Source organism: Sesamum indicum, linkage group LG15, assembly GCF_000512975.1.
Source record: "Sesamum indicum cultivar Zhongzhi No. 13 linkage group LG15, S_indicum_v1.0, whole genome shotgun sequence".
In the NCBI taxonomy this organism is placed as follows: Eukaryota; Viridiplantae; Streptophyta; class Magnoliopsida; order Lamiales; family Pedaliaceae; genus Sesamum; species Sesamum indicum.
This window is the reverse complement of record NC_026159.1, coordinates 4,297,643-4,319,663: the sequence shown is the minus strand read 5'-3', so window position 1 is coordinate 4,319,663 and position 22,021 is coordinate 4,297,643. Positions and strand designations below refer to the sequence as shown.

The window sequence follows — 22,021 nt, the reverse complement described above, 5'->3', positions numbered from 1 at the left end:
AAACTAAAGTCGTTCTTTCGCTATTCCGAGTTCACACTTGGCACATTTTACAATTGCCTCTCCCTTATCATCAACTCTATATAAACCCACACCCTTCCTCACCTCCTCGCTATCTCAACAACTATAACTCTCAAGAATCCACCAAACACGCCACTACACAAAATGTCTAAAGCCACAACCCTTTTCATTGTAGCCCTCCTCCTCTTCTCTCTCTGCTCAGCCTCTCGTCCCACGCCCACTGCTCACGACAAGGTGGAAGCCAAGAATGAGGTTTGTCATGCTCAAAAATTATCTCTACATATTACTTTGTTATATGTTTCATCAGTTTAATGAAGACCCTGTTTGGATTGATATATATAGGTTAAGGTAGAAGCAGGCCAAGCGGAAGAGAACTGCCAGGGAATTGGTGAAGATGAGTGCTTGATGAGAAGAACCCTCGCTGCTCACCTTGATTACATTTACACCCAACACCACAAGCCATAAAAATATCAGGAATTATAATTTTTTTTCTTAATATATTGTAGTGAGCTGTAAGATTTTAGCATCTTCATGCTTCGAAGCTGCACTAAGAACCTGGTCTTGTCTTAATTTTTTTTTTGGGGGGGGAGGGGGGAGGGGGCTGTTACTGATATTGATCAAAATTCCTACTTGAAATCATAGGTATGAATGTAAAAAAAGTTTTATAGTTTATTTGGGTTCTTGTTTCCTTGTACATGTTTTGTTTGTCTTGGTTGAGTTATCATTCTCCATCAGATTTGCCTTGAAATACTAAAACCAGAACGGCAGATGAGCGCCGAGAAATTGAATGCAGTGTAAGTGCCTTTATTTTCTTGGAGTCGTCGAGTACTCCACTGTGGTCAGAGACGGAATAAGTACATTAATGTGTGGAGTTATTTGGTAAGACATGAATAACTCAAGTACATTAATCGTATTAAATTTAAATTAATTATATGACAAATAGTGTAAGAGGTATTAAATTTGAACCAATTATATGACAAATGGTTTGAGAGAGTGTATTCGGTTGTGTGGATGGAATTGGTGAGATTGATTGGATGAGTTAGATTGAAGAGTTCATCAATACCAGATGTCTGTGAGGATTATAATTGAAGTGCCCCACCTAACTAGAGTCCTGAACCCTGGCACAAGATAAGTTATAAATCGATTTGGGATTACCAAACGCATCCTTCAATTCTTGGGCCCCGTATCTCTTGTTAAATATCTCTTATTATACTTATCATACGAACTGATTGTTTTTCATATCGTACATCAACCATGCATTCATCGGTGATTAATATGAGTTCAGCCAATGTTTATATACTCAAAGGATATTCATAAATGCATAAGAGCATCAAAGTATGAACCTGTTTGTTTCGGATCAGAATATATAGACATAAATATAAATGTGTGGCAAATGTATATTCTGTGATGCACTCAACAGGCTCCTTACGTTCTTATCATGTTAGTGCACAAGGTCAAGTTTTTCCATGCAGAAAATTGGCTGCACGCTTTGATTCTGACTTCACATTCTGACAATACGACCATGTAAACACACATTCTGTATACTATAATAAAATAACTTTACTTGCTAATATTTAGCAACGAAAGTTTAGTTGCTCGGAATTTAGCAATGAATTGTTTACAATATATATTAAATAGTGTAGATTAGCAACGAAAATTTTACTTGCTAATTAACTCGATGCTAACTTTAGTATTAAATTTTTTCATAGTTATTAAGCTATTTTCTTGTAGTGAATTTATATGAAGTCGGAAAGAATAATATCCCACGCAACGAAGTATCAGTCACACACTGCACCACAGTAATTAAATTGTACCAACATACAATGAAATGAGATGAAACAAGAATAAGGCATTACTGGTGAAGGGCCCAGGTCGATTAAATATCAACTTTTACAATGTGAAAATATAAGGAATTAATTGCCTGAAAAACAAGAACAAAAGTAAATCATGGTTAGTTGACAGTTGAGGCGTTATAGTTATTATCATTATTTATTGTGATGTATGTATAGATACGGCTGTGACCTTGTTGTCCTGACCATTTAAGTTTCTGCATTTTCGGCCACATCAAGATCAAGGACGCTCGTGGTTTTAGAGTGACCACAACAATAGTTGGCTAGCTTCTATGTACAAATCCTTCATGAATATCCTAACTCGATTCGGGTTTGGGAGTACTATAGTCAATTATATAGCAAGTATGATATATTTATTGAGTGATTCGTGTATAATTTAAAAAATTTATTTAATTACATGACAAATATGACATATTTACTATGCAACTAGTTTGATTTAACCAGTCCTGATTTAGGAAAGAATTTGCGAAACTTTACACTTCACCCACAAAAAGTAGTGGTTGAGATTAGTGATACCAAATCGATAATCTAAATGAGAATGGTACTTTTGAAAATTTAAAATCCTATAAAAGGTAATCAACGCAGTGTCGGTCAATGGACAGGCTATTAAAATAGCAATATGAATTTGTGACAATGTCAAAAGTCATTGTAAAAATAACCGAAGAATAAAAGCTCTGGGAAATGTGAGTAAAATAAAGTTGGAGCAGCTTTCTGAGATTCCCAGGAAGACAAACAGCAGAGTAGACAGCGGTGTGAAAGGGCACCCACCCACTAGATTCTGGTCAACTAGTTAAGAATGTTGCAGCTCCTGTTTAATTCTAAATTCTACTATGGTTAGGTACTTAATCGACGTTGCGTAAAGAAACCATGCCAACATGGATGGTGAGCCCGTAAAATCAAAACAGCTTTGAGCTTTCTTTGATAATAATAATGGAGTTGAAATGGGTCAAAAAACGTACCAAATGTTCTTCTGTCTTGGTGTATTCGTCGTATGCAGTCAGCAGATGGCCCATCTGCTACGACTTTCTGCACCATCATTTCTTTGCTTTATCGCGTTCATATGGGCTTCTACTCCCACTTGTGCTTCTTACATCCATATTTCCTCAAAATTATTGTAGTATGTATGTCTGTTGTCCTCGTCCACATTCACGTCCATGTCTTGTAAAGATATTGTCTATTTTGATTAGAGTTTATAAATTTATCCTTGAAAGAATGATTGGTTTTTTTAGTTATACGTCAAATTTATGAGTGAAAATTCATCATCATATGAAAACAAAACAAAGCATTTTTTAATTGTATATAAAAATTAAACGAAGTCTCAAATCGGGGATTTTGGATTTGGTTAATTGGGCCACCGTTAATCAAATTGAATTCGGCTTGATTTGTGTTTTCGACCCAATAGAATTTTAACTATTTTGATTGTTAGGGTTTCCTTTCAATCAGATTTTGTTTGGAATGCGGCCCAAATCCGTTGAATATCAATCAGCCCACCAGTGAAAGAGAAGAGAAGGAAAATCTGAAAAGCTGAGAGAATTGAAGCTACTGAAGAAGAGAGTGTAAACATCAAAATTGATTTGAGTTATTGTGGTAGGGGTTTCTGTTTCTTGCTAATTGGATAAAGTCTTACAGATGTTCGGTCGAAGAAAGTTTCTCTCACTGCCTCTAGTCATTGGAGCTGTCGTGTAAGCTCTTCCCACCTTTTCTATTTGATTTCTTTTCGAAGTTGTTGCATACAATTCTTCGTCACTAAATGTAAATTTGCACCTCTGAATCTGTTTAATGAAGTAATTTTATTTTTAAAATTTTTCCTTTATGGTTTGGTGAAATTGGAATTTTTGGTTGATTCCATACTGTAAGGGAGGTGGACGATGTCTTGCTTCTTTTGCCCTCAGCACTGTGTGAAATTTCCACGAGTTTCTGGTCTTTGGATTGCTTGCTGAAACCCTAATTGTACGCATATTGGGACATTTCCCGAGGGAATATGATCTTATTAGTATTGTTCCAGTTTGAAATTTACTGGCGACTAAAATGGAGCGCACAAGTACACACCCGGAAAGGAAAATTGTGATCTAGGGTTTCGGTCGTAATATTTGGTACTCGAAGACAAAGAATCATGCTTTAAATGAAATTTTGGGTGTTTAAATTGTTAGAGTAGCTGTTTTCTTGATTTAATGAAATTTTGGGTGTTTAAAGTGTTTAGACATTGAGTTTCTTATATGGTTGAGCGGACAACTTTGTAAGAGGTCATCAAGTTTGTTTGCATAAACTTTCTGCTACAGGAGTTAAGATGGTTTGATCTACCTATTAGACATCATTACCTCTGTAAATATAAAAACATCGAGTGTCGACTGATGATGTTGATGCATGTACTCTCTACAAATGATCTATTTCTTCTGGACTATATGTTTGAAGCTGTTTTACCCATTGTCCTCTTCTCTATTCTTGTATTCTAGTAAAAGTTTAGGATTCTGGGGTCATAGGATTCTAACTGATTATTACTTGGGAGTCACCATTACTTTTGGAGCTGTACTTGTACACACTACACATTGTTTTGCTAAGCTCAGAACACTCCACCCCTTGTGAGAATTAGAATTTTGATATCATGCCAGGAACATGAATGATTTGTGGCATCGTTCTTGCAAAGTTGTATGAGAAGCCTAAAGATGCACATAACTGAGAAGTGTGAATTGCATCATTTGGATAGTCATAATTTAGCTGTTAATATGATATACTTTAACTGGTAGAGTTTACAATTTTATAGGTCGTTGATGATCTGATCTCATTGTTTCACTGCATTCTGCAGCATAGGAGTTGTATCTGGGAAAGCCATATTTGGGCCCCCTCTTGATGAGTACTGGAAAAAGAAGCTCCAGGAAGAAGCAGCAGCAAAAGAGAATGATGCTGGCTCTGCTTGAATGATTTTGAACTTGTTGAGAAAAAAAACAAGCTAGGAGAAATTAGAATTGGTTTTGATTTACTGTTTCTTCCCCAAGATATTCAAGTTGTATTTATATACTTTATGTGAAATTAACGTCTCCAAGAATAAGTCGATCATCCATTTCCAGTTTTTCCTGCTAGACAGGGATGATTCTTGGTTCCTTCACATCTTGGTTGAGGCATGATACTCAAGTCTTCATCTTCTACTTATGCACAGCACTTCAATTGCAGCTTAAAATGATCCAAGGCACTTTGTGTTGAGAACACACAAGTCAACAGGAGTGTATGACAGAAACATGGATCTAAACGAACATAAACCTTTACGCAGCGAAACAAGCAACTCAACATTGCACATTTCCATCAATGTTCATGACAATGTCGTACGTGGTAATCTGGACTGTCACGAAGATAATCATTTGAGGGAGACAACGATTACTTTTGTAGAAAGAATATCTGGAAAGCTAGTTGGGAACAAGAACCCAAGGGCTGTTCAATATGTTCAAACATAAAGTAAGACACAAAGAAGTGACTGCAGACGATCTGCCACTCACATATCTCATTGCTTCAACTCCCCTATCGACCACTTCCTCATGGACAACATCAACACTTCTCTTCATGCACTCTGAAAGCTTCTGAAGCAGAAACTCCAGAAAACATCTGACTGTTTCGAAGGTTACTGTCCCAGTCATATCAAGAACAAACTTCCTATTACTTGGCACAGTCAATGTCGAGGACATCTTCCTCACCCATCCACTCTCTTGATTTTCATCGATCAATTTCTTTGCTCGAAACGTGGTTGGAACTACACCAAAAACATCTTCATCATCAATCTTGGAATAAGTAGATTTCAACTTCGAAGCAGCAGCTGATTCTGTAGTCCAGACATGATGAGATGTTCGGATTAACGTTTCTATTGCACCACTGCAGACAGAAACCAACATATCTCGTACTTTAGCTTCATGCTTAGGATTAGTCAAACCAGAGAAGATTTCATCATAGGTGTTGATATTCATCGTTTTATCAAGATAAACAGCCACAGCTGTGCTCACAAATAGTCGAATACAATCCCCGATCAGCTCTCTACACTTAGCCTCACAGGCAACCTCAACCAATCTGGAAACAAACTGATCTGCATTTGGAAGATCATTCAACCCAGAACCTCGATCCTGTTGCCATTCTGAGTATAAGGCCATTACCAGATTTCTAGCAAAACTCCCAACAACTACAGAAGCAAAACCAGAGCCTGAATCCGAAAACAACTTATCCATAACCCTGTCGGAGAAACCCGGATCACCATTCAAAGATGTACAATTTTTCATCATCTCATGTTGATATCCTCGCAGAATTCCCACTGTCAAAGCTCTTGTGATCTTAGTTACCGACTCGGAAAATTCATCGGACCTAGCAATTTTAGAAATTTGCCTCAAACTCTGAGGAATTTGATCAGAATCCGACCCCAGAAACTCTTTCAAATCTTTTGAAACAATCCCAATTCCCTCAGCTGAATCGGACACCATTTCAGCTACAGAAATGAATGCACCCAACAGTTTCAACAATCTTTGCCTCTTCTTAACAACAGAAGGCAAGTTGTAAACCCTGTACGCACCATAACCAGTGAACCCCAGCGCCCCCAAAACAAGAACCCATTTTTTCTTCGTCTTTGCAAAGTCTACACTTTTGTTCAACAGTTCCATAAACATACAAATTTTTTACAGAGTGAGTTCTCTCACTAAAATAGCTATTTACAACAACCCGCTGTAAGTTTAAAAGTAACAGATTCACAAAACCTGTACAGATAAAACAGCACAACAACGAACAAAAGCTTATATCCAACAGAAAAATATGTACACACACAGAAAAGAACAGCAGAAATGATGTATGCGCAACCTTGGGGGCAGAGAAAAAGGAAAGTGATGACGAGGAAGCAGTTTCTAAAGGGGTTGAGTGCACGTACAACACAATATGCAAGAAACCGGGAAAGAAGATTGCAGGTGAAGGTAATCTACTAGAAATCTTGAAGAGTCTTTAACTATGCTGATAAGAAGGGTGAAAAATCAGACGCTGAGGTTGCAGTATGTACAAGCGTTTGCAGGCAGCAGCTAAGATGGATATGGATGATTGGAACTCAATACATACAGTTATCTGGTAGTTGTGTGTGAATTGCGATGGGAGGATAGGGATGAAGAAATAATGGAACAGTCAGGGCGGCTGGCCCATGCTCAGTGTTCCAAACTTCTTGAATTGACAGATCAATGAGTGGGGATTAAACTTTGCTGGTCAAACTTGCTCATATTTGAATTACATAAACATTTACCTTCATATATGAGGCAATCATACAGAAATTGCCCGCAGTACAGGATACACTTTGATGTGTGTAAAAACATTTAAAAACTATAAATAATTAATATTTTTTTAAGAGAATATTGGGAGCCAGCATTGTTCCTGGCCAAGGGTTGTTCATACCCCTTGCTACTTCCTGATCAATTATGATAACACGGTCGTCAAGAACCGCACCGCCGGGCTTTCTCCAAAGACATTGCCCAAGCAAAGATAGGAAAAAGAACACGCAAATACTAAATTTATAATTATACTAAAATTAAGAAGAATTTATTCTATATGTAATACATATATATAGATAACATGGATTCTTTTAAGTATAACACGAATTCGCAACCAAAGATTTGAATTGAGGGAAGTTATCTAAAAATTTCAAAAGTTTTTGAAAATCCTTCAAGAAAATAATTCATTGTTTTGATTTTCTAAAAGAGATTAAAAAGTGCTCTATTCCATTTTTCTAGCTTATAAAATTTATGCTTTCATTTGTCCATTCACGTTAGTTTTATGTAAAATTTTCAAATATCTTACCAGACTTTTTATAATTTTATAAATATATTATAAGATATTTTATACCAATTCTAAAATTTAAAATTATTTGGTTTCATTTTCGTATAACACAAATTAAATATCTTCCCTTGCCTTGTTTTATTTTACTTTTAATTATTGAAACAGTACTAGTGAAAGTAAAAATATAGTTATTTACGTATATTCTCATTGAACATATTTATTTTTATCTAAATTATTACTTTTTATATATAAATACATATAAAAAAATTTAATCATTAAATTTATAAAATAATAATATAATATTTAAATAATGCTTTGACATGACATTATTAAAAAATTTAAATAAAAAAGGTATACTATCAATTTTTTTTAAATAAAAATATATTTGATGTGACACCTCTTGCAATTAAATACATAAAATACAAGTTTTATGGACTAACCCATACAAATTTTTATTTTTATATAAAATTAAGAAAAATTTGAAATAACAGTAAAAGGAAAACGTGGAGATTTTATTGTAAGAAGTTGATGTAAAAACCAGCACTAGGGCTGGTAGAATGTTTGAGTCGGGGGGCGTTTGACGATTTTAGCCCGTAGAACGAGCATCCCGAAAATGATTCCGGTCCATTAAAATTAACATAAAACACGGACGTGTCAGCTCCTGCGAGTCCGAGCCGCCGCGCTAGGGATTAGAAGCTGAGCGGGCCACGTCATCCCCCGATTTCTACGTGGCGTGTTCCAGCTCTGGATCCTCTCTGCCACCACCACCTCCGCCGTTGACTAAACACCTCCTCCACCCTCCACCCTCTCCTCTTCTCCTATTTAAAACACATATACGTATACTCAAGAAAATTACATACACTAATGCTTCCAATTTGCACCGCTCTATATTTCCCGGGTTTATCTCTCTCTCTCTCTTCTCTCTCACTAAAAGACCAGAAATTCTCCGGGTTCCAGATTTCCCCCTTCAGAGCAGCTTAGTTTTCTTCGTAGGTAACTACTTCATTGTTTTCGTGGCTGAATAATTTTCTATTCTTATCTAGCTAGGAATTCTGGGTCAATGTTTATACATATTTTTCCTTCTTGGAGAAGAAGTTCTTTCTTTTCCAATTTAACTACGTACATTTTGATGCATATACCGTTTTTCTTCCAATGAGTTTTTGGTTTTTACTCTTTCTCCCAGAAATTTGGCTTCTTTTCAACGTCGTCAGGAAGGAGTTTCTTGTGTTTGTCGAATTGTTTCTGCAGTTTGATCAGTGCATATCTGGAATTGATCCATCTTCTCTCCGTCTAATCCCATTTTTGCTTATTCGGACTTTTCAAATCCAAGACGACTATTGGAAAATTCACGTGGGTTAATTTCATTTTTCTTGCTTCACCTTCAAGAAGGGTTATCTCATTCCAATTTCTTGATTAGTAGACGTGAAAAACAAGAATACGTCGTTTCGCTTATTCTTCCTATATATAGATTGCATTGCGTTTATCAATTTCTCCACACGTTTTGTAATTTGTCGTCTTGTTTCTTTCCTCTCATGTGCTTGAATTCTTAATTTCTTCTGCAAATCAGTTTCTGCAGTCTCATCCTCGAAAAGTGCTTCGGGAGCTCATGGATATTACTTACAGGCCATACATTGATCCAGAATTCGAAGTACTTATCGAAAGAATCCATCCACCGAGGTTTGTACTTCTCATTAAATTCTTTGTGTTTGCACTAGACTTTAAATGCTCAGCATTTGTTTGCTTACATCTCCCTTTTTGGGGTTTTCAGGGTTTGTGTTGACAATGATACTTATCCTGATTGTACTCTTGTCAAGGTTAGTATATATGCAGTTGTTTTCATTGCAGAACTATGAGGATTACTTTCTTGATTGTTCGTATAGATTCCTGTAGAAAGAATTAACTCCTTGAAGTTCTTAAGAACTTGTCTAATGATTCGTGGAACCTTTACGTTCTTAAGCAAATCAACTCTAATCATTGGTTGCATCCTCATCAGTTGTTAGATTATGGTTGTAATAATTCTGGCCCCCAGAATGTAGCCAACAGCTCAGATATCTCAAGCTCTTATCAACTAGGAATATTTAACTATTTCTTACCCGGAGCTACCTTTTTCTTGCCTGTTCTGGGACCAACTTCAATGAATCCATGTCCTGTACAACTAGGAACAAAATTTATAGTTCCAATGTCCAGTCTGCGCTCTGATGTTAGTTTTAATACTGTGGTCAAGATGGTGGCTTTAATCAAGAAAATGACCTCTGACTGTGAAAGAAAGCTTTTACATTTGTATCTACTCATTTACTGTCATTTTTCTTTTCTTTTTTCATCAAACCCACAGCCTTTTTCGCTCACAGGTTGACAGTGCTAATAAGCACGGGATGCTGCTGGAAATGGTCCAAGTTCTTACTGATCTTGACCTCGTGATTTCCAAATCTTACATCTCCTCTGACGGTGGTTGGTTGATGGATGGTAAGTTTATAAATATATTAATTTTAAGTTTATTTGAAAGATCAGAATTGGAACAGTGCAATAGTTTACAATATCTCAATTTAGTTTGCAAATAAGAAAATGAACTCTCTGACTCGCATCCAAGTCATCCCACCATTTCTTTTTGTGTTTGTATTCATGTGGGGTTGTTTTGATTGCATGGTTTACAGTATTCCACGTGACTGATCAGCAAGGGAACAAACTAACTGACGAAAGCCTTATACATTATATCCAAGAGGTTGGTTTTATCTGTCAAATCCGATGTTCTCTTTGCCTATTTCTTCAATTCAATATTCGATAACAAGAATGATAATTTTGTTATAGGGCATTTGCGCAAATAGGCAGGCCTCCAGGGAGTTTAAACCGATCATTGGTCGAGAAGTCAGGCCCCGGCACGTCTCGACAGAACACATGGCACTTGAGATGACGGGGGTCGATAGGCCAGGTCTATTGTCAGAAATGTCAGCTGTCCTGGCTGAGCTGGGATGCCATGTCACTGCCGCTGTGGCATGGACTCACAGTAGCCGAGCAGCATGCATACTCTACGTGGAAGATAGTGCAAAAGGCGGGTTGATCGATCCTTGTCGGGTAGCCCAAGTGCAAGCTCAGCTTGAAAATGTGGTGGAAGCCCATCACTACAAGGATGAGCGACGAAGTGTGAGGTTAGCTGCCCCAGTCCCAGGCCAAACCCACACGGAGAGGCGGCTCCACCAGCTTCTGGCTGCCGATGGAGACTACGAACTATGCTGTTCTTGTTGTGGTGGTATCGGTGAATGGGATGATTTTAATGTTTTGGGAAGGTGTCATAAAGGGCGGAAGAAGGGATGTGATGGTACACATGTAAAGATAGAGAACTGTAAAGAAACTGGTTATTCGATTGTTACTATAAGAAGTAGAGATAGGCCCAAGTTGTTATTCGACACGGTGTGTACTTTGACGGACCTGCAGTATGTAGTTTACCATGCAGCTATTAGCTCTCGGGGATCAACAGCATTCCAGGTAAGCTTACAAGGGAAATTCAAGCCGGAACTAGGTTTGGCTCAATCCACACCAATCACATGATCAGGGAATCAAAATTGCCATTTAACTGGTATCTTTGCATTTACCAGGTGATTGATTGGATTTAACCAAACCTAGTTTCGAACAAAACCATGTTCAATCCCAAAGCTTCAAATCTGAGTTGTCTGATTCTAATTGTCTACAGTTCTTTCATCAGGAGTACTACGTAAGGCATAAGGAAGGAGGCATTTTGAGTTCTGAAGGTGAGAAGCACAGGGTCACTCAGTGTTTGATTGCTGCCACAGAAAGGAGAGTCTCTCATGTATGTCACACAATACTTCATTCCATCTCCTTCAACAGAAACAATCAGCTTGTAATCTTTGCTTAATTTGACACGTTAACATTTGCAGGGATTGAGACTGGACATCTGCACAAGAGATCGAACAGGGCTGTTATCCGATGTCACAAGAGTCTTCCGAGAGAGCAGCTTGTCCATAACGAGGGCAGAGATAGGCACTCGTGGCAAGAAAGCAATCGGAACGTTCTACGTGAAAGACACATCAGGGCAAAATGTGACTCCACAAACAGTGGAAATAATCAGACGAGAAATCGGAGGCAGCATTACAGTGGTGGAGAACAAATCATCAGGGACATCACCAGAAGGCAGCCCTTCAAGAACAAGTACAAGCAGTAGCAGCACGGTAGAAGCACGGTCGAGCTTTTCACTGGGAAACTTGTTGTGGGCGCAGCTGGAGAGGCTTTCCAGCAATTTCAGGCCCATAAAATCAGGATGATGATCTTCTTGCAGTGTAATATCATTAGTTGCTCACTGTAAATAAAGTACATATATATATCAACTCCACCAATTACCGGGGGAGGATTAGAGTGACAAAACCATATATATATATATGTGTAAATAGGCTTCTTTGCTCTTGATTTCACTTGGAGGTACGTAGATATGTTAAGTGAAATGGAAATGGTGCATCCGTAAGGGATTCTTCAAATATGTGAATTTCACTAACTAGAGGAGATCAATTAACAGAGAACAGAGCGTGTGCAAATATCATTAGTGTTGGTTATAGTCCATGTCTGATCCTCGGATGGATAGTTTTTACAAAGAAGTGGAGTCACTATGTAACCAATTAGGAACAGAATCACAGTTGCATATTATGTCATTTTTCATTCGGAGGAAGATTTTATAAAAGTGATGCACATATATTATATAAACTAAAAGATGCAATTAACAGGTGTAAATTAAAAAAAAAAAAGAAAAACTTTGACAACAAATTTGACATTGAGAGACTTGACTCTCGTTTGGCCCTGCCATTGAGCCTATATTGAAATTTAACTACGATATATATATATATTTATGTGGGGATATTTCCAACATCTTCTGGGAGAACTTCATCATTAGGAATGAAACCTACAAAGATCAGGACAAGGTATGTGCACACTGGAAAGAAGGACCTTGGAGGACCTACTATATAAAAATATCTGAAGATCATCAGAAACTTTTGGATACAAAAGACAGAATGTCAGAAAAGCACCGTCAGTGCCACCCGCACTACTCTGTTGCACAGTGTTGGTCCCTTGCACCACTTTTTGTCTTTATCAGCTGGGCCTGTACGGACCATTACCCTCTGTCGGACCAAAATATGATCCCAAGGATCATAGAACATATAGATAACTCTCCACCCCCAAAATTAGGTTAGGACACTCTATCTCATACACATAATTACTAAATAATTGTGGGATTCCTACTGACTTGATCGTCGAAGAGCCATTGTTGGAATCCCTTCCGGCTTAGCTCTAACATGTTTCTGTCTTGTAGATCCACCTTGATTGTACAACAGCTAGTGGACACTTGTTTTTGAAACCTTCAAAGCCCTTCTGCTCAGCAGCAAATACCTTGAGTATTTTTGGGATACAACATATATTTATATAACCAATTCATAAAATTTTGAACGCCAAAGATCAAATGTTTTGAAACTTATTATCTTATAATTATTTATGAAAAAAAAATGCGAGCAACATCACTTCGATATTCAAATGAGCAAATTATCTTCCTACGAAAAATATAGCAAGTTACGTCTATGTATTTTCTAAAATACAACAATCTACCTTCCTATATTTTTTAAAAAATAAAATAATTTTCCTCCATAAACAGATACATAAACCCTAATTAATTAATTCGGACAATTACGTCTACCACCCCAAACTTTGGAAACTAGTAGAATTATATTTCTCATTAAAAATAGGGTTAAATACAGTCACACACCCTTGAAGTATCCACCCCACATCAATTATCTCCCTAAAGTATTAAAACGTTAAAAATCCCCCGACCTTTATATCGTAATTTTATGCATGTCTAAATTTATTTTTAACTTGGTTTGACAAACAAGTAAAATTAAAATAAAATGAGTTACCAAGTACTTTAAGATTATAAAATAAAAATAGCTTGATAACTAAGTGAAACTAAAATTAGACAAATAGCGATTTTGGCATTTTAAAATTCTCTTTATATTTTTTACAAAGTAATTTTTGTAAGGGTAAAATGGACTTTTCAAACTTAAAAAGTAAATGTCAAAATTCTTTTATGTGGGGCTTAAAAATATGTTTTGAAGTGATTAGGTTGGATTATTATAACTAAAAGTGATTGACTTCAAGTTTCACTCAAATAGGTATTTATTCACCTGTGGATATGTATTAATTTGATGAATGATCATTCCATATAAAATATTAGGAAAGGTAACAATTTATACCTAATAAATTTTAATTAGGATATAATCATTAAAAATCCCCAAATATTGCCAACAAACTCCCTTACATACATCTAAAAAGTTATTTGATATTTAAATCATGTATCATTATATTTATTTTATTTTTTTTAAATGAATGAATTACAATTACATCATAAATTTTAATTTTTAATAATTAATATACATTGAACCAATGAGGTGATAATTACTATTAAAATAAATAATATTCACACGATTCGAACCCATGACTTTTTCATAAAGTTATATGTTTGGGGTTGAATGTGAAAAGTAGAAAGATGAGGGGTTCAATGTAAATTACCGACTATTGTTTATTTATTTATTATTTATTTTGTGAATATCAATAATGGTTTTGAGGGTGCGAAATAAATAAGAGAAGCCTCTAAGCAGAGTAGAGTGTGTTTTCTCCCAATTCCCACGAAAAGCAGATCGCCGGCCACCCGACCCAAATTCCAACCCAATACCACTGTCTACTGTTCACAAATCAAAATGTCATGGTTGGCCCGATCCATCGCTAACTCTCTCAAGTTCGATGACGACGACGACAATGACCTCAACCCCGGTCAAAAACCCGACCCTAAAGAGTCCGAAAACCCTGAATCCCAAAGCGACGACGGTAGTTTATCTCCGACGTCTCCGTCGCGCGGCGTCAAAGAAGACCTCTCGGAGCTCAGCAGAACCCTAACCCGACAATTTTGGGGCGTCGCTTCATTCTTAGCACCTCCGCCGCAGCCCGAACAGAAATCCGACCCGGATGTATCGGAACCCGATCAGGGTTCCATTTTGGGAATCCGAAGTGACTTTGCTGAGATTGGGGGCAAGTTCAGGAGTGGAATTTCTCGGCTGTCGAATAACATCAACGTTTCTGAAATTACTAAAATTGCCTCGAATTTCCTGCAATTGGAATCGGATGAGGAGAATGAAGAGACAGGGAGGAAGGTAGATTTCACTTCCTTGGGGAAAGGAGCAGTTGGCGTAACTGAGGAAGTGGTGGCTTTCGCACGTGACATTGCGATGCATCCCGAGACCTGGTTGGATTTTCCATTACCTCAAAATGCTGGAGATGATGTTGGTATGTTGAAATTTATTACTTTCAGCTGTTCGTTATTTATCCATTGATTTATGAATAGATTCTCGGCTACTGTTAAGCAATTAATGGTTGCTGTGATTAAGAGTGGGGTTTCATACTAATTAGATTCTTTAAGTCATGCGCTGATTGTTATTTGTTGGTCTTTTAATGCGTGATGATTTACATTTCCACTGAGTAGATTACACAACTGTTCATATGATACTATTAAATTTGTGTTCAAAGTGTCTCTGTGATTGTCAATAGGCACATTGTTAAGTATTCAAGTCTTTTGGTGAATTCTCCATGAAACAGCAAACCATAGGGAGCTGTGTTCTTGATATGTCCATAACCTTTTTCATTGATTAAATTGAACTCCTTGTGTACATTATGGATCTTCTGTAATGAGGTCTGCTCTTGGCATATTTAGGTGCATAACACTTCTGTCACTTCATCAATTTAATCTCTTCTTATTTTGTGATATGGTGGCAAATTATAATGTTTGGGTAAAGAATTTTGCATGTGACAGAGATTTGACTGGTTATTCTTTGTAAACAATAGATTTTGATATGTCCGATGCCCAACAAGAGCATGCATTAGCAGTTGAACGGTTCGCCCCGAGATTGGCTGCACTAAGGATTGAGCTTTGCCCTGAATACATGAGCGAAAGCTGCTTCTGGAAGATTTATTTTGTACTCGTTCACCCTAGACTAGTTGAAGAGGATGCTGAACTTCTGTCAACACCACAGGTTCTTCTTCTTCATCGTACCATCATACTTGTCTCTCATTCTTCTAATTATTACTCTTCCTTTAACATGATTAAAGTTTGAGAGAACATAATCTGGTTATGGCTGCAATTTAATTGATTGAGTAATCGATATTTTTTGTTATCTTTGGCACTGGAGCAAATTTTTAATTGTTCTCGAATCCCCAGTTGGCGGTGTCCTCTTGTAAGGGGAGAAACACTACTAGTTCAACAAAGCTTGTTTGCACATAGGTAGTCAGTGTTCTACTTCTAAAGTAATAGCCTTACATCCTTCTACGCTGTGCATGTTCATTCGACCCTTTTTTTTACCTAGTAATAGGTACATCTATCTAGCTTGGTTCTGGTGTGTCTAATGAAGGATGATTCTTTAGCTGTGTAATTGACTTGTTGAGTATTTTGTTTCAGAAAGTCACCTCTGTCTTTTCGTGAAACTTCATTTTCTGCAACCTTTTCACCTTGGTTTTCCTTTGATATCTAGTTAAGTACTTTAGTTTGCATGTATATCTTTGGAGAGGGAACAGGTTAGGAACAGTTGAAGCTTGTATACCATCTCCTAACGATCAATGATAAAATGTTGAGTTTTATCAGCACTGCACTGCAATTGTGTGCATGATTGATGTTAGAGATCTTCCATTCAGATGCACTTTAAAAATAACACCAACATTGGTTTGGGATCAGCGTAAAACATAAAAAAGAAAGGCAGGAATTAGCCAATTGTCTAAGTTCTCACTATGTTTCGCTGCCATTTGACTAAAACTGTGTGATCAAAGTATTTGTTGCCAGGAACTTGTTTCAGTGCCTCCTAGTTCAAATCAAACATTTGATAGTGACTAGTGGCTTTACATGCAGCTTCAATGCGATGCACCTTCTTGTTTTACTGTATTACCAATTTTCTTTCAACACCACTACCAATGACCATAGCATGTCTACTTTCTCCAATTTTTTCCTCCCATGATTTTAACTTTTCTTATAATATAGTATTGGTTTGTTCCTGTAGAACCATATTTCTTGCAACAGCAGGAAGTCATTTACTGTTAAACATTGGTCTTGATCTTGAAACCTTTGGAGCTATGACTTTCTTATCTGTTGTCATCTTTGTGGGCTAGCTGTAGAATTGTAGCGAGTTGTGACACCTTTACTACTAAAGTTTCTATGTTGAACTTGAGCTCGACTTTTTTATTTTGTTCCTTGTTTAGTCCACAGGTTTAGCACTTCTCTGGACATCCATATGCACGTTCACCTCGATGTGTGTGATTATGTGGATTCAACTGTGTGTCCGCATCTTGGAAAGAATAGAAGCCACATTGTTCACCTCTCTGTTTCTATTTTTTTACTTTTGGGGGGGGGGGGTTCACTGTTAACAAATAACGAAAATCATGCATACTATCTTACTTTTCCTTTAAGTTCCAAGGTTATTAATCTCCATAACTGCCCCTGCACAGATAGTGGAAGCCCGGGCCTTGCTGGCACATGAATTGAAGAACCAAAATACAGCTAGACCAGAAGATTTGTCTGAAAAGAGATCTTTGGACCCAGAGGAAAATGCTATTTCTCGTCCGGAAGAGCACCTTTCAGTGCCATCACCTGTCATTCCTAAAAGCGAGCATGACAAAGCATCTGACGTTAATATAAGCACTTCAGCAGCAATATCTACTCCTGAAGTAGTGAAGCACTCAGTCGAGAGAAATGAAGTCCAAATTGTTGACAAGCCTGTCATTGAAGAGAATGATGCTGGTCAAGTTAAAGATCCACACTCAATATCTGGTCCCTCAAATGTTTATGAAAAGAAAGATGAAGATGATGCAGATGATTGGTTAAAGGAAGAAACTTCTGAGATCGGGGGTGCTGTTGGAAATATCATTCCCGTTGAAAACGAGGATGATGTGTCATTTAGTGATCTTGAAGAGGATGATGGAGACATTCCCACGAGTTTTAGAAAATCGAATTACAGTTCTGATAAAGACTCCCGAGATTGGGTTCAATTGGGAAAAAGCCCATCAGACAATTCCAAGAATATCGATGTGAAGCACTCTGACAAGGAAAATGCAAATGACAACGAGACTGAGGGATCAAATGACTGGCTAGATGTTGATGACATTGTCGTGGCTTGATTTGTCAGGTAATGTGTCTTGTTTATGATTGCGCTGTGAATAGATTCATTTTAATGTCTTGTATTTCATTAAGGTTTTATAAATGATAATGCTTGTGTACATAATGCACCCATAAATAAACCTTGGATGCTGATTTTAATGTGAAAGATTTTATTAAAATGCCCGGTGGAGCACTGAAGCTCTCTTCGCAAAACTGGATATCTTTCAGATGGAAGTGATGATTCGGGTTTTAAGCTGCCTTTCTGTAATTCTTAAGTCCCTGTCATCGAAATTTTTTCTTTGTTTATCTTCATCTACATTTGCTCTTTTTCCTTTTCTCTCTTGCATTTTTCTATCATGATATGATAGGTGGAAAAAAATCATGATATGATAGAAAGAATATTATTATTATTAAAGGGACGCCAACTCCAAGCGGCTCCCAGGGGTGGCTTTTTCGGGTTGAGCCTATCAGATCTTCCCTTCATTTTAAGATTGAGGTTCAAGATTTTATCTTATTTCATGTACTCCAATACAAAAAGAAGTGACCTATTTATACGTTTCAAAATCACAACCAAATATCTCGTCTCCTCAATATAGAAGATCAGTCTATGAAAGAAATTAATCAACATCATGATGGAGGGATGAACCATCAAATCTTTGCTACTTACTAGGGGATAAAATTGATTATGGAAGATGAACACCCGCACAAAATGAAAAGGATAATCACAGTGTCTTTCTTTAAGATTTGTATAATTACACTTGATTTTATGTGATTTGAAGATTATATTTAATGGCCTTGATATTTGTTTTTGTTCAATAAATAAAATTTTCCACAAATTTGTTGAATTTGCCAATATTAAAAAAGAAATAAATAAAAATTCATATTTACTGTGGATTGATTTATTATTGATTTATTGCTGATCAAATAAATTTTTCTTATCAAACTTGTACAATACATGTAAAGGAAACTTTCTTCAAAAAATTGATTGTATATTAATCAATAATTTTAGTTAAAAGTACATGTAAAGAAAATCAACACAAAAATTACTGCAAAAAATAGGTCCATTCTCACACTAAAGATTTCATTATGAAACATGCACTTGCTGATTGTGATATGACAGATGAATAGTGAAATAATAGAGTTAATCGGCCTGCTACTCTCTACACAGATTAAATTAAATGCCTGACAAAAATTTCCTCAAGACTAGGAAGGGAACACAATGAGCCCATAGGCTGCTTAAATAAATCAATATTAATGAAAAAGTCAAATGTAATAATATGTAAAAAATATGAAATAATTGAGTAGTTAATCAAGAAGACTATGTATGTCCCCTGCCCTACACCTCCATTAATAGAAATGCAGCTACCCTCGTGCATCTGCTACTTAATTACAACCAACAAAGTCAATGTCAATTAATGAGTAATTTTCTTGCTTGCACTGACATGTTGTCAAACCTCCACTCTTTTCTGTACAGTGAGTTGCCCCATTATCCTCAGCACAGGATAGCGAGATTAAATGTCGAATTGAATTAAAAATGAATTGTTTGTAGTCCATTTACAATTCATTTGATTGCAGTATTAGGATAAGAGAAAACAACTATAAATCTTAAATGTCCGATTCATTGCAAATAATCTAACTTGTTTTTTAATGAATCAAGTTAGCACGCAAATTACGTGTTTATGTATGAAAAGAATATTCCGAGAATGTTGAACCATGTTATTTCTGCTGTACAATCATATTCCACAGAGCCCTTCACAATGACATCTTATCCTTATTACTCCTTTAATTGGTACATGCCCACAACCCGGCCAAATGGCTGCACCTCGTCATGCAGAAGCGGAAGGAAAGATGTTTCGACAAGACGAGTTTGTAAGGAAGGTAGACGGGGTCAATGTTGATCTCAACGGGCAACCAGCTTCAGTAGAAGACGATGAGGAAGATAGGGAGTGGAGGCAAGAAGAAGAGCCAATTTCCCTTGACTTTGTATGATTTTGACAAGACTTGCAATAAAGATGGGGGGTTTGTTTGTCGTTAGTGGAGCAAATATTTGGACATCAATTTCAACTCATTGCCCAATTTGTCCTGATTGGCTTCATAACTTACCCACGTTGCATAGGTTATCTTATCTGGTGTAAAGCTGATTAAATCAGGATTTGGTTGGTCTGATTGCAATACATCTCCAGGGGTAAATTACAATTATTTTTATTAAGATTTGACATAATTATAAATGCTCCTTATTTTTTAAAAATTACAAATATTAAATTACACTTTCTTCCCATCAAATAAAAATGTTTCACATTAAAGTTGTATCAATAAATTATTTATCAAATTACATACGTACATACACGTATGATTTGGACGAGAAGTACTAACGTTAATAAAAAAAGTTACATAAACTTTCAATTAATGCCCTTCATTTAACAATTTTCAATATATTTTTATACTTATAAAAGGGTAAATATAATATATATATATATATACATATATATATAAAGTGAGGTTAATATTATTATACCGGGCTTGTTCACAGGGTCGTCTATGATTTTCATAATGGCCACTGAATTATTTTTGAATTTGTAGTTGACATAAAATTGTATAACTAGAAAACTGTAAATATTTGTTAGTTTTTCATATTTTAAATACAACTCTTGATACCTGTTGCTTTTTTTACTTATTTAAGCATTTTTAGACACTTTCTATTGGAATTTGACCTCCGTAAACTTTTCAATTTTGAGATAAGTTAAAATTTACGTTCCATTACCCATTTTTGTTAAATTGTTAACGGAAGGAGCAATACACGTGAGTTGCACATGCTCTTTCCGATAATAATTTAATAGAAATGGGTAATGAGACTACTTATGGTACTAAAAATGGTGAGTTGTAAAATAATAAGACCAAAATCACAATTGAGATAAGTTATGGAATGTAAATTATAATTTTCCAATCAATTTATAAACATTTCAAACTTTATAATTCTTCAATGCAATCTCGCTCATACATTCGATTGGATTCTAAATAGGAATTTTTAAAATACCAACGCATTATAAAAGAAAAAAAATATTATTTAAATTAAATTTGATTGAATTAAATTAGTTATAAATAAATATAAAATACTTATTATATAATTAATCATTTTTCTTAAATTATAAATTAATTATACGATAAATATATTACAATTATCGTATTCAATTTCTATCTATAACTGGATAATTATGCACCGAATCTAATTATTCAAGTGGAGGAAAAATCCGTCTACACATGTATATACACATTGCAGTTAATGATGATTCCAAGGAATGTACATTGATTGAAACAAATTAAGACAGCTGAAATTAAATATATGAAAAACTACGTATTACATCCAAAATATTATACGTTAAAACTCCGTATCTTCAATTTCACAATTATTCTTCAGCAGAGAATTTGAAACCAGACATATAACCGGGAAAACGAAAAATCATGGACTTAAAAGAACAGATGAAAACCATGCAAGAGATGAAGGAGACAAGCTGAATCCAAGTGGACTAGCTGTCCCCAAACTACCATCGAATGATTTCCAGTGCTTTTCTTCTGGTGCTTCCGCCGCAAAACCAGGGCTGCTGGTTAATGGCATCTTGATGGTAGGATGAACGAGTGGCGTCCGATTCGGCGGCGGGGTCACCTCCTGCAGCCGCGTCGGGTGGAACTCAGGCGCACCCGTAAGTTTCTGGACAACATCTCTGAAATCGGCGGGATCCACCTTGTAGATCTTTGGCGGGGTTGGCGGCATAGGTGCGATTGGTTTCTTCAGAATCACGTTCTTGAACGGCAATTTGCGAACGGAATGGAGCGCGGAACGGTAAGGCGGCGGCGGTTTGCCAGTCTTTTCTTGGTGCTGGTGAGCTGAAGAGTTAGATAAATTGGAAAAAGAAGGAGATGAAGAAGAAGAAGCTGAAACATTAGTAGTAGTGTATGAATATAAGTCCATGATTGATTCTTCTGTCTATGTTTTCTTGCTATATAATATGTTGGTGTGGATTTCTGAATGAATATAAAACAACAAGTTAGAATAGAAAAAACGATGAAAAGATGGTGGGGGTGGGGTGCTGTATATATAGCAAAAATGTTGGGGAAGAAGTTTCATTAAGAAACACGAAAATACTTGAAAATCAAAATAGTTTCACGTCAGGAATTGAATTGAAATTGCTGAACC

The 22,021-nt window shown here is 36.4% G+C and overlaps 5 protein-coding genes across 9 annotated transcripts; 3 read left to right on the top strand and 2 right to left on the bottom strand.

Moving 5' to 3' along the window:
* Nucleotides 103-752, top strand: LOC110013165 (phytosulfokines 3-like). Its single transcript, XM_020699039.1, has 2 exons — nucleotides 103-270; nucleotides 361-752. The coding sequence occupies exons 1-2, from the start codon at nucleotides 163-165 to the stop codon at nucleotides 481-483; spliced, it is 231 nt and encodes a 76-aa protein (XP_020554698.1). The 5' UTR covers nucleotides 103-162; the 3' UTR covers nucleotides 484-752.
* On the bottom strand, nucleotides 5,267-6,499 carry LOC105177842 (protein PHLOEM PROTEIN 2-LIKE A10). Its single transcript, XM_011101108.2, has one exon. The coding sequence runs from the start codon at nucleotides 6,497-6,499 to the stop codon at nucleotides 5,267-5,269; it is 1,233 nt and encodes a 410-aa protein (XP_011099410.2).
* Nucleotides 8,314-12,175, top strand: LOC105177841 (ACT domain-containing protein ACR1). Of its 5 annotated transcripts, XM_020699303.1 has the most exons (9): nucleotides 8,314-8,642; nucleotides 8,833-8,999; nucleotides 9,217-9,326; nucleotides 9,418-9,463; nucleotides 9,998-10,112; nucleotides 10,301-10,368; nucleotides 10,455-11,129; nucleotides 11,335-11,451; nucleotides 11,540-12,175. In XM_020699303.1, exons 3-9 carry the CDS (start codon nucleotides 9,256-9,258, stop codon nucleotides 11,921-11,923), a joined length of 1,476 nt encoding a protein of 491 aa, XP_020554962.1. In that variant the 5' UTR covers nucleotides 8,314-8,642; nucleotides 8,833-8,999; nucleotides 9,217-9,255; the 3' UTR covers nucleotides 11,924-12,175. The 5 variants fall into 5 exon arrangements, with proteins under 5 accessions (XP_020554962.1, XP_011099407.1, XP_011099405.1 ...); XM_011101105.2 differs by lacking the exon at nucleotides 8,833-8,999 and having other exon boundaries at nucleotides 8,314-8,638; XM_011101103.2 differs by lacking the exon at nucleotides 8,833-8,999.
* LOC105177840 lies at nucleotides 14,256-18,042 on the top strand. The gene is made up of 3 exons (XM_011101101.2): nucleotides 14,256-14,978; nucleotides 15,534-15,721; nucleotides 17,181-18,042. Exons 1-3 carry the CDS (start codon nucleotides 14,396-14,398, stop codon nucleotides 17,847-17,849), a joined length of 1,440 nt encoding a protein of 479 aa, XP_011099403.1. The 5' UTR covers nucleotides 14,256-14,395; the 3' UTR covers nucleotides 17,850-18,042.
* On the bottom strand, nucleotides 21,137-21,904 carry LOC105177839. Its single transcript, XM_011101100.2, has one exon. It carries the CDS (start codon nucleotides 21,794-21,796, stop codon nucleotides 21,287-21,289), a length of 510 nt encoding a protein of 169 aa, XP_011099402.1. The 5' UTR covers nucleotides 21,797-21,904; the 3' UTR covers nucleotides 21,137-21,286.

Bases quoted from the DNA above. Each gene is read 5' to 3' on its own strand.
- LOC105177839 (XM_011101100.2), bottom strand. From the start codon at position 21,796: ATGGACTTATATTCATACACTACTACTAATGTTTCAGCTTCTTCTTCT.
- LOC105177842 (XM_011101108.2), bottom strand. From the start codon at position 6,499: ATGGAACTGTTGAACAAAAGTGTAGACTTTGCAAAGACGAAGAAAAAA.
- LOC110013165 (XM_020699039.1), top strand. From the start codon at position 163: ATGTCTAAAGCCACAACCCTTTTCATTGTAGCCCTCCTCCTCTTCTCT. The intron at 271-360 runs GTTTGTCATGCT...TGATATATATAG, and splicing joins AGGTGGAAGCCAAGAATGAG to GTTAAGGTAGAAGCAGGCCA.
- LOC105177841 (XM_011101105.2), top strand. From the start codon at position 9,256: ATGGATATTACTTACAGGCCATACATTGATCCAGAATTCGAAGTACTT. The intron at 10,113-10,300 runs GTAAGTTTATAA...CATGGTTTACAG, and splicing joins CGGTGGTTGGTTGATGGATG to TATTCCACGTGACTGATCAG. The intron at 11,130-11,334 runs GTAAGCTTACAA...AATTGTCTACAG, and splicing joins GGGGATCAACAGCATTCCAG to TTCTTTCATCAGGAGTACTA.
- LOC105177840 (XM_011101101.2), top strand. From the start codon at position 14,396: ATGTCATGGTTGGCCCGATCCATCGCTAACTCTCTCAAGTTCGATGAC. The intron at 14,979-15,533 runs GTATGTTGAAAT...TGTAAACAATAG, and splicing joins AAATGCTGGAGATGATGTTG to ATTTTGATATGTCCGATGCC. The intron at 15,722-17,180 runs GTTCTTCTTCTT...GCCCCTGCACAG, and splicing joins AACTTCTGTCAACACCACAG to ATAGTGGAAGCCCGGGCCTT.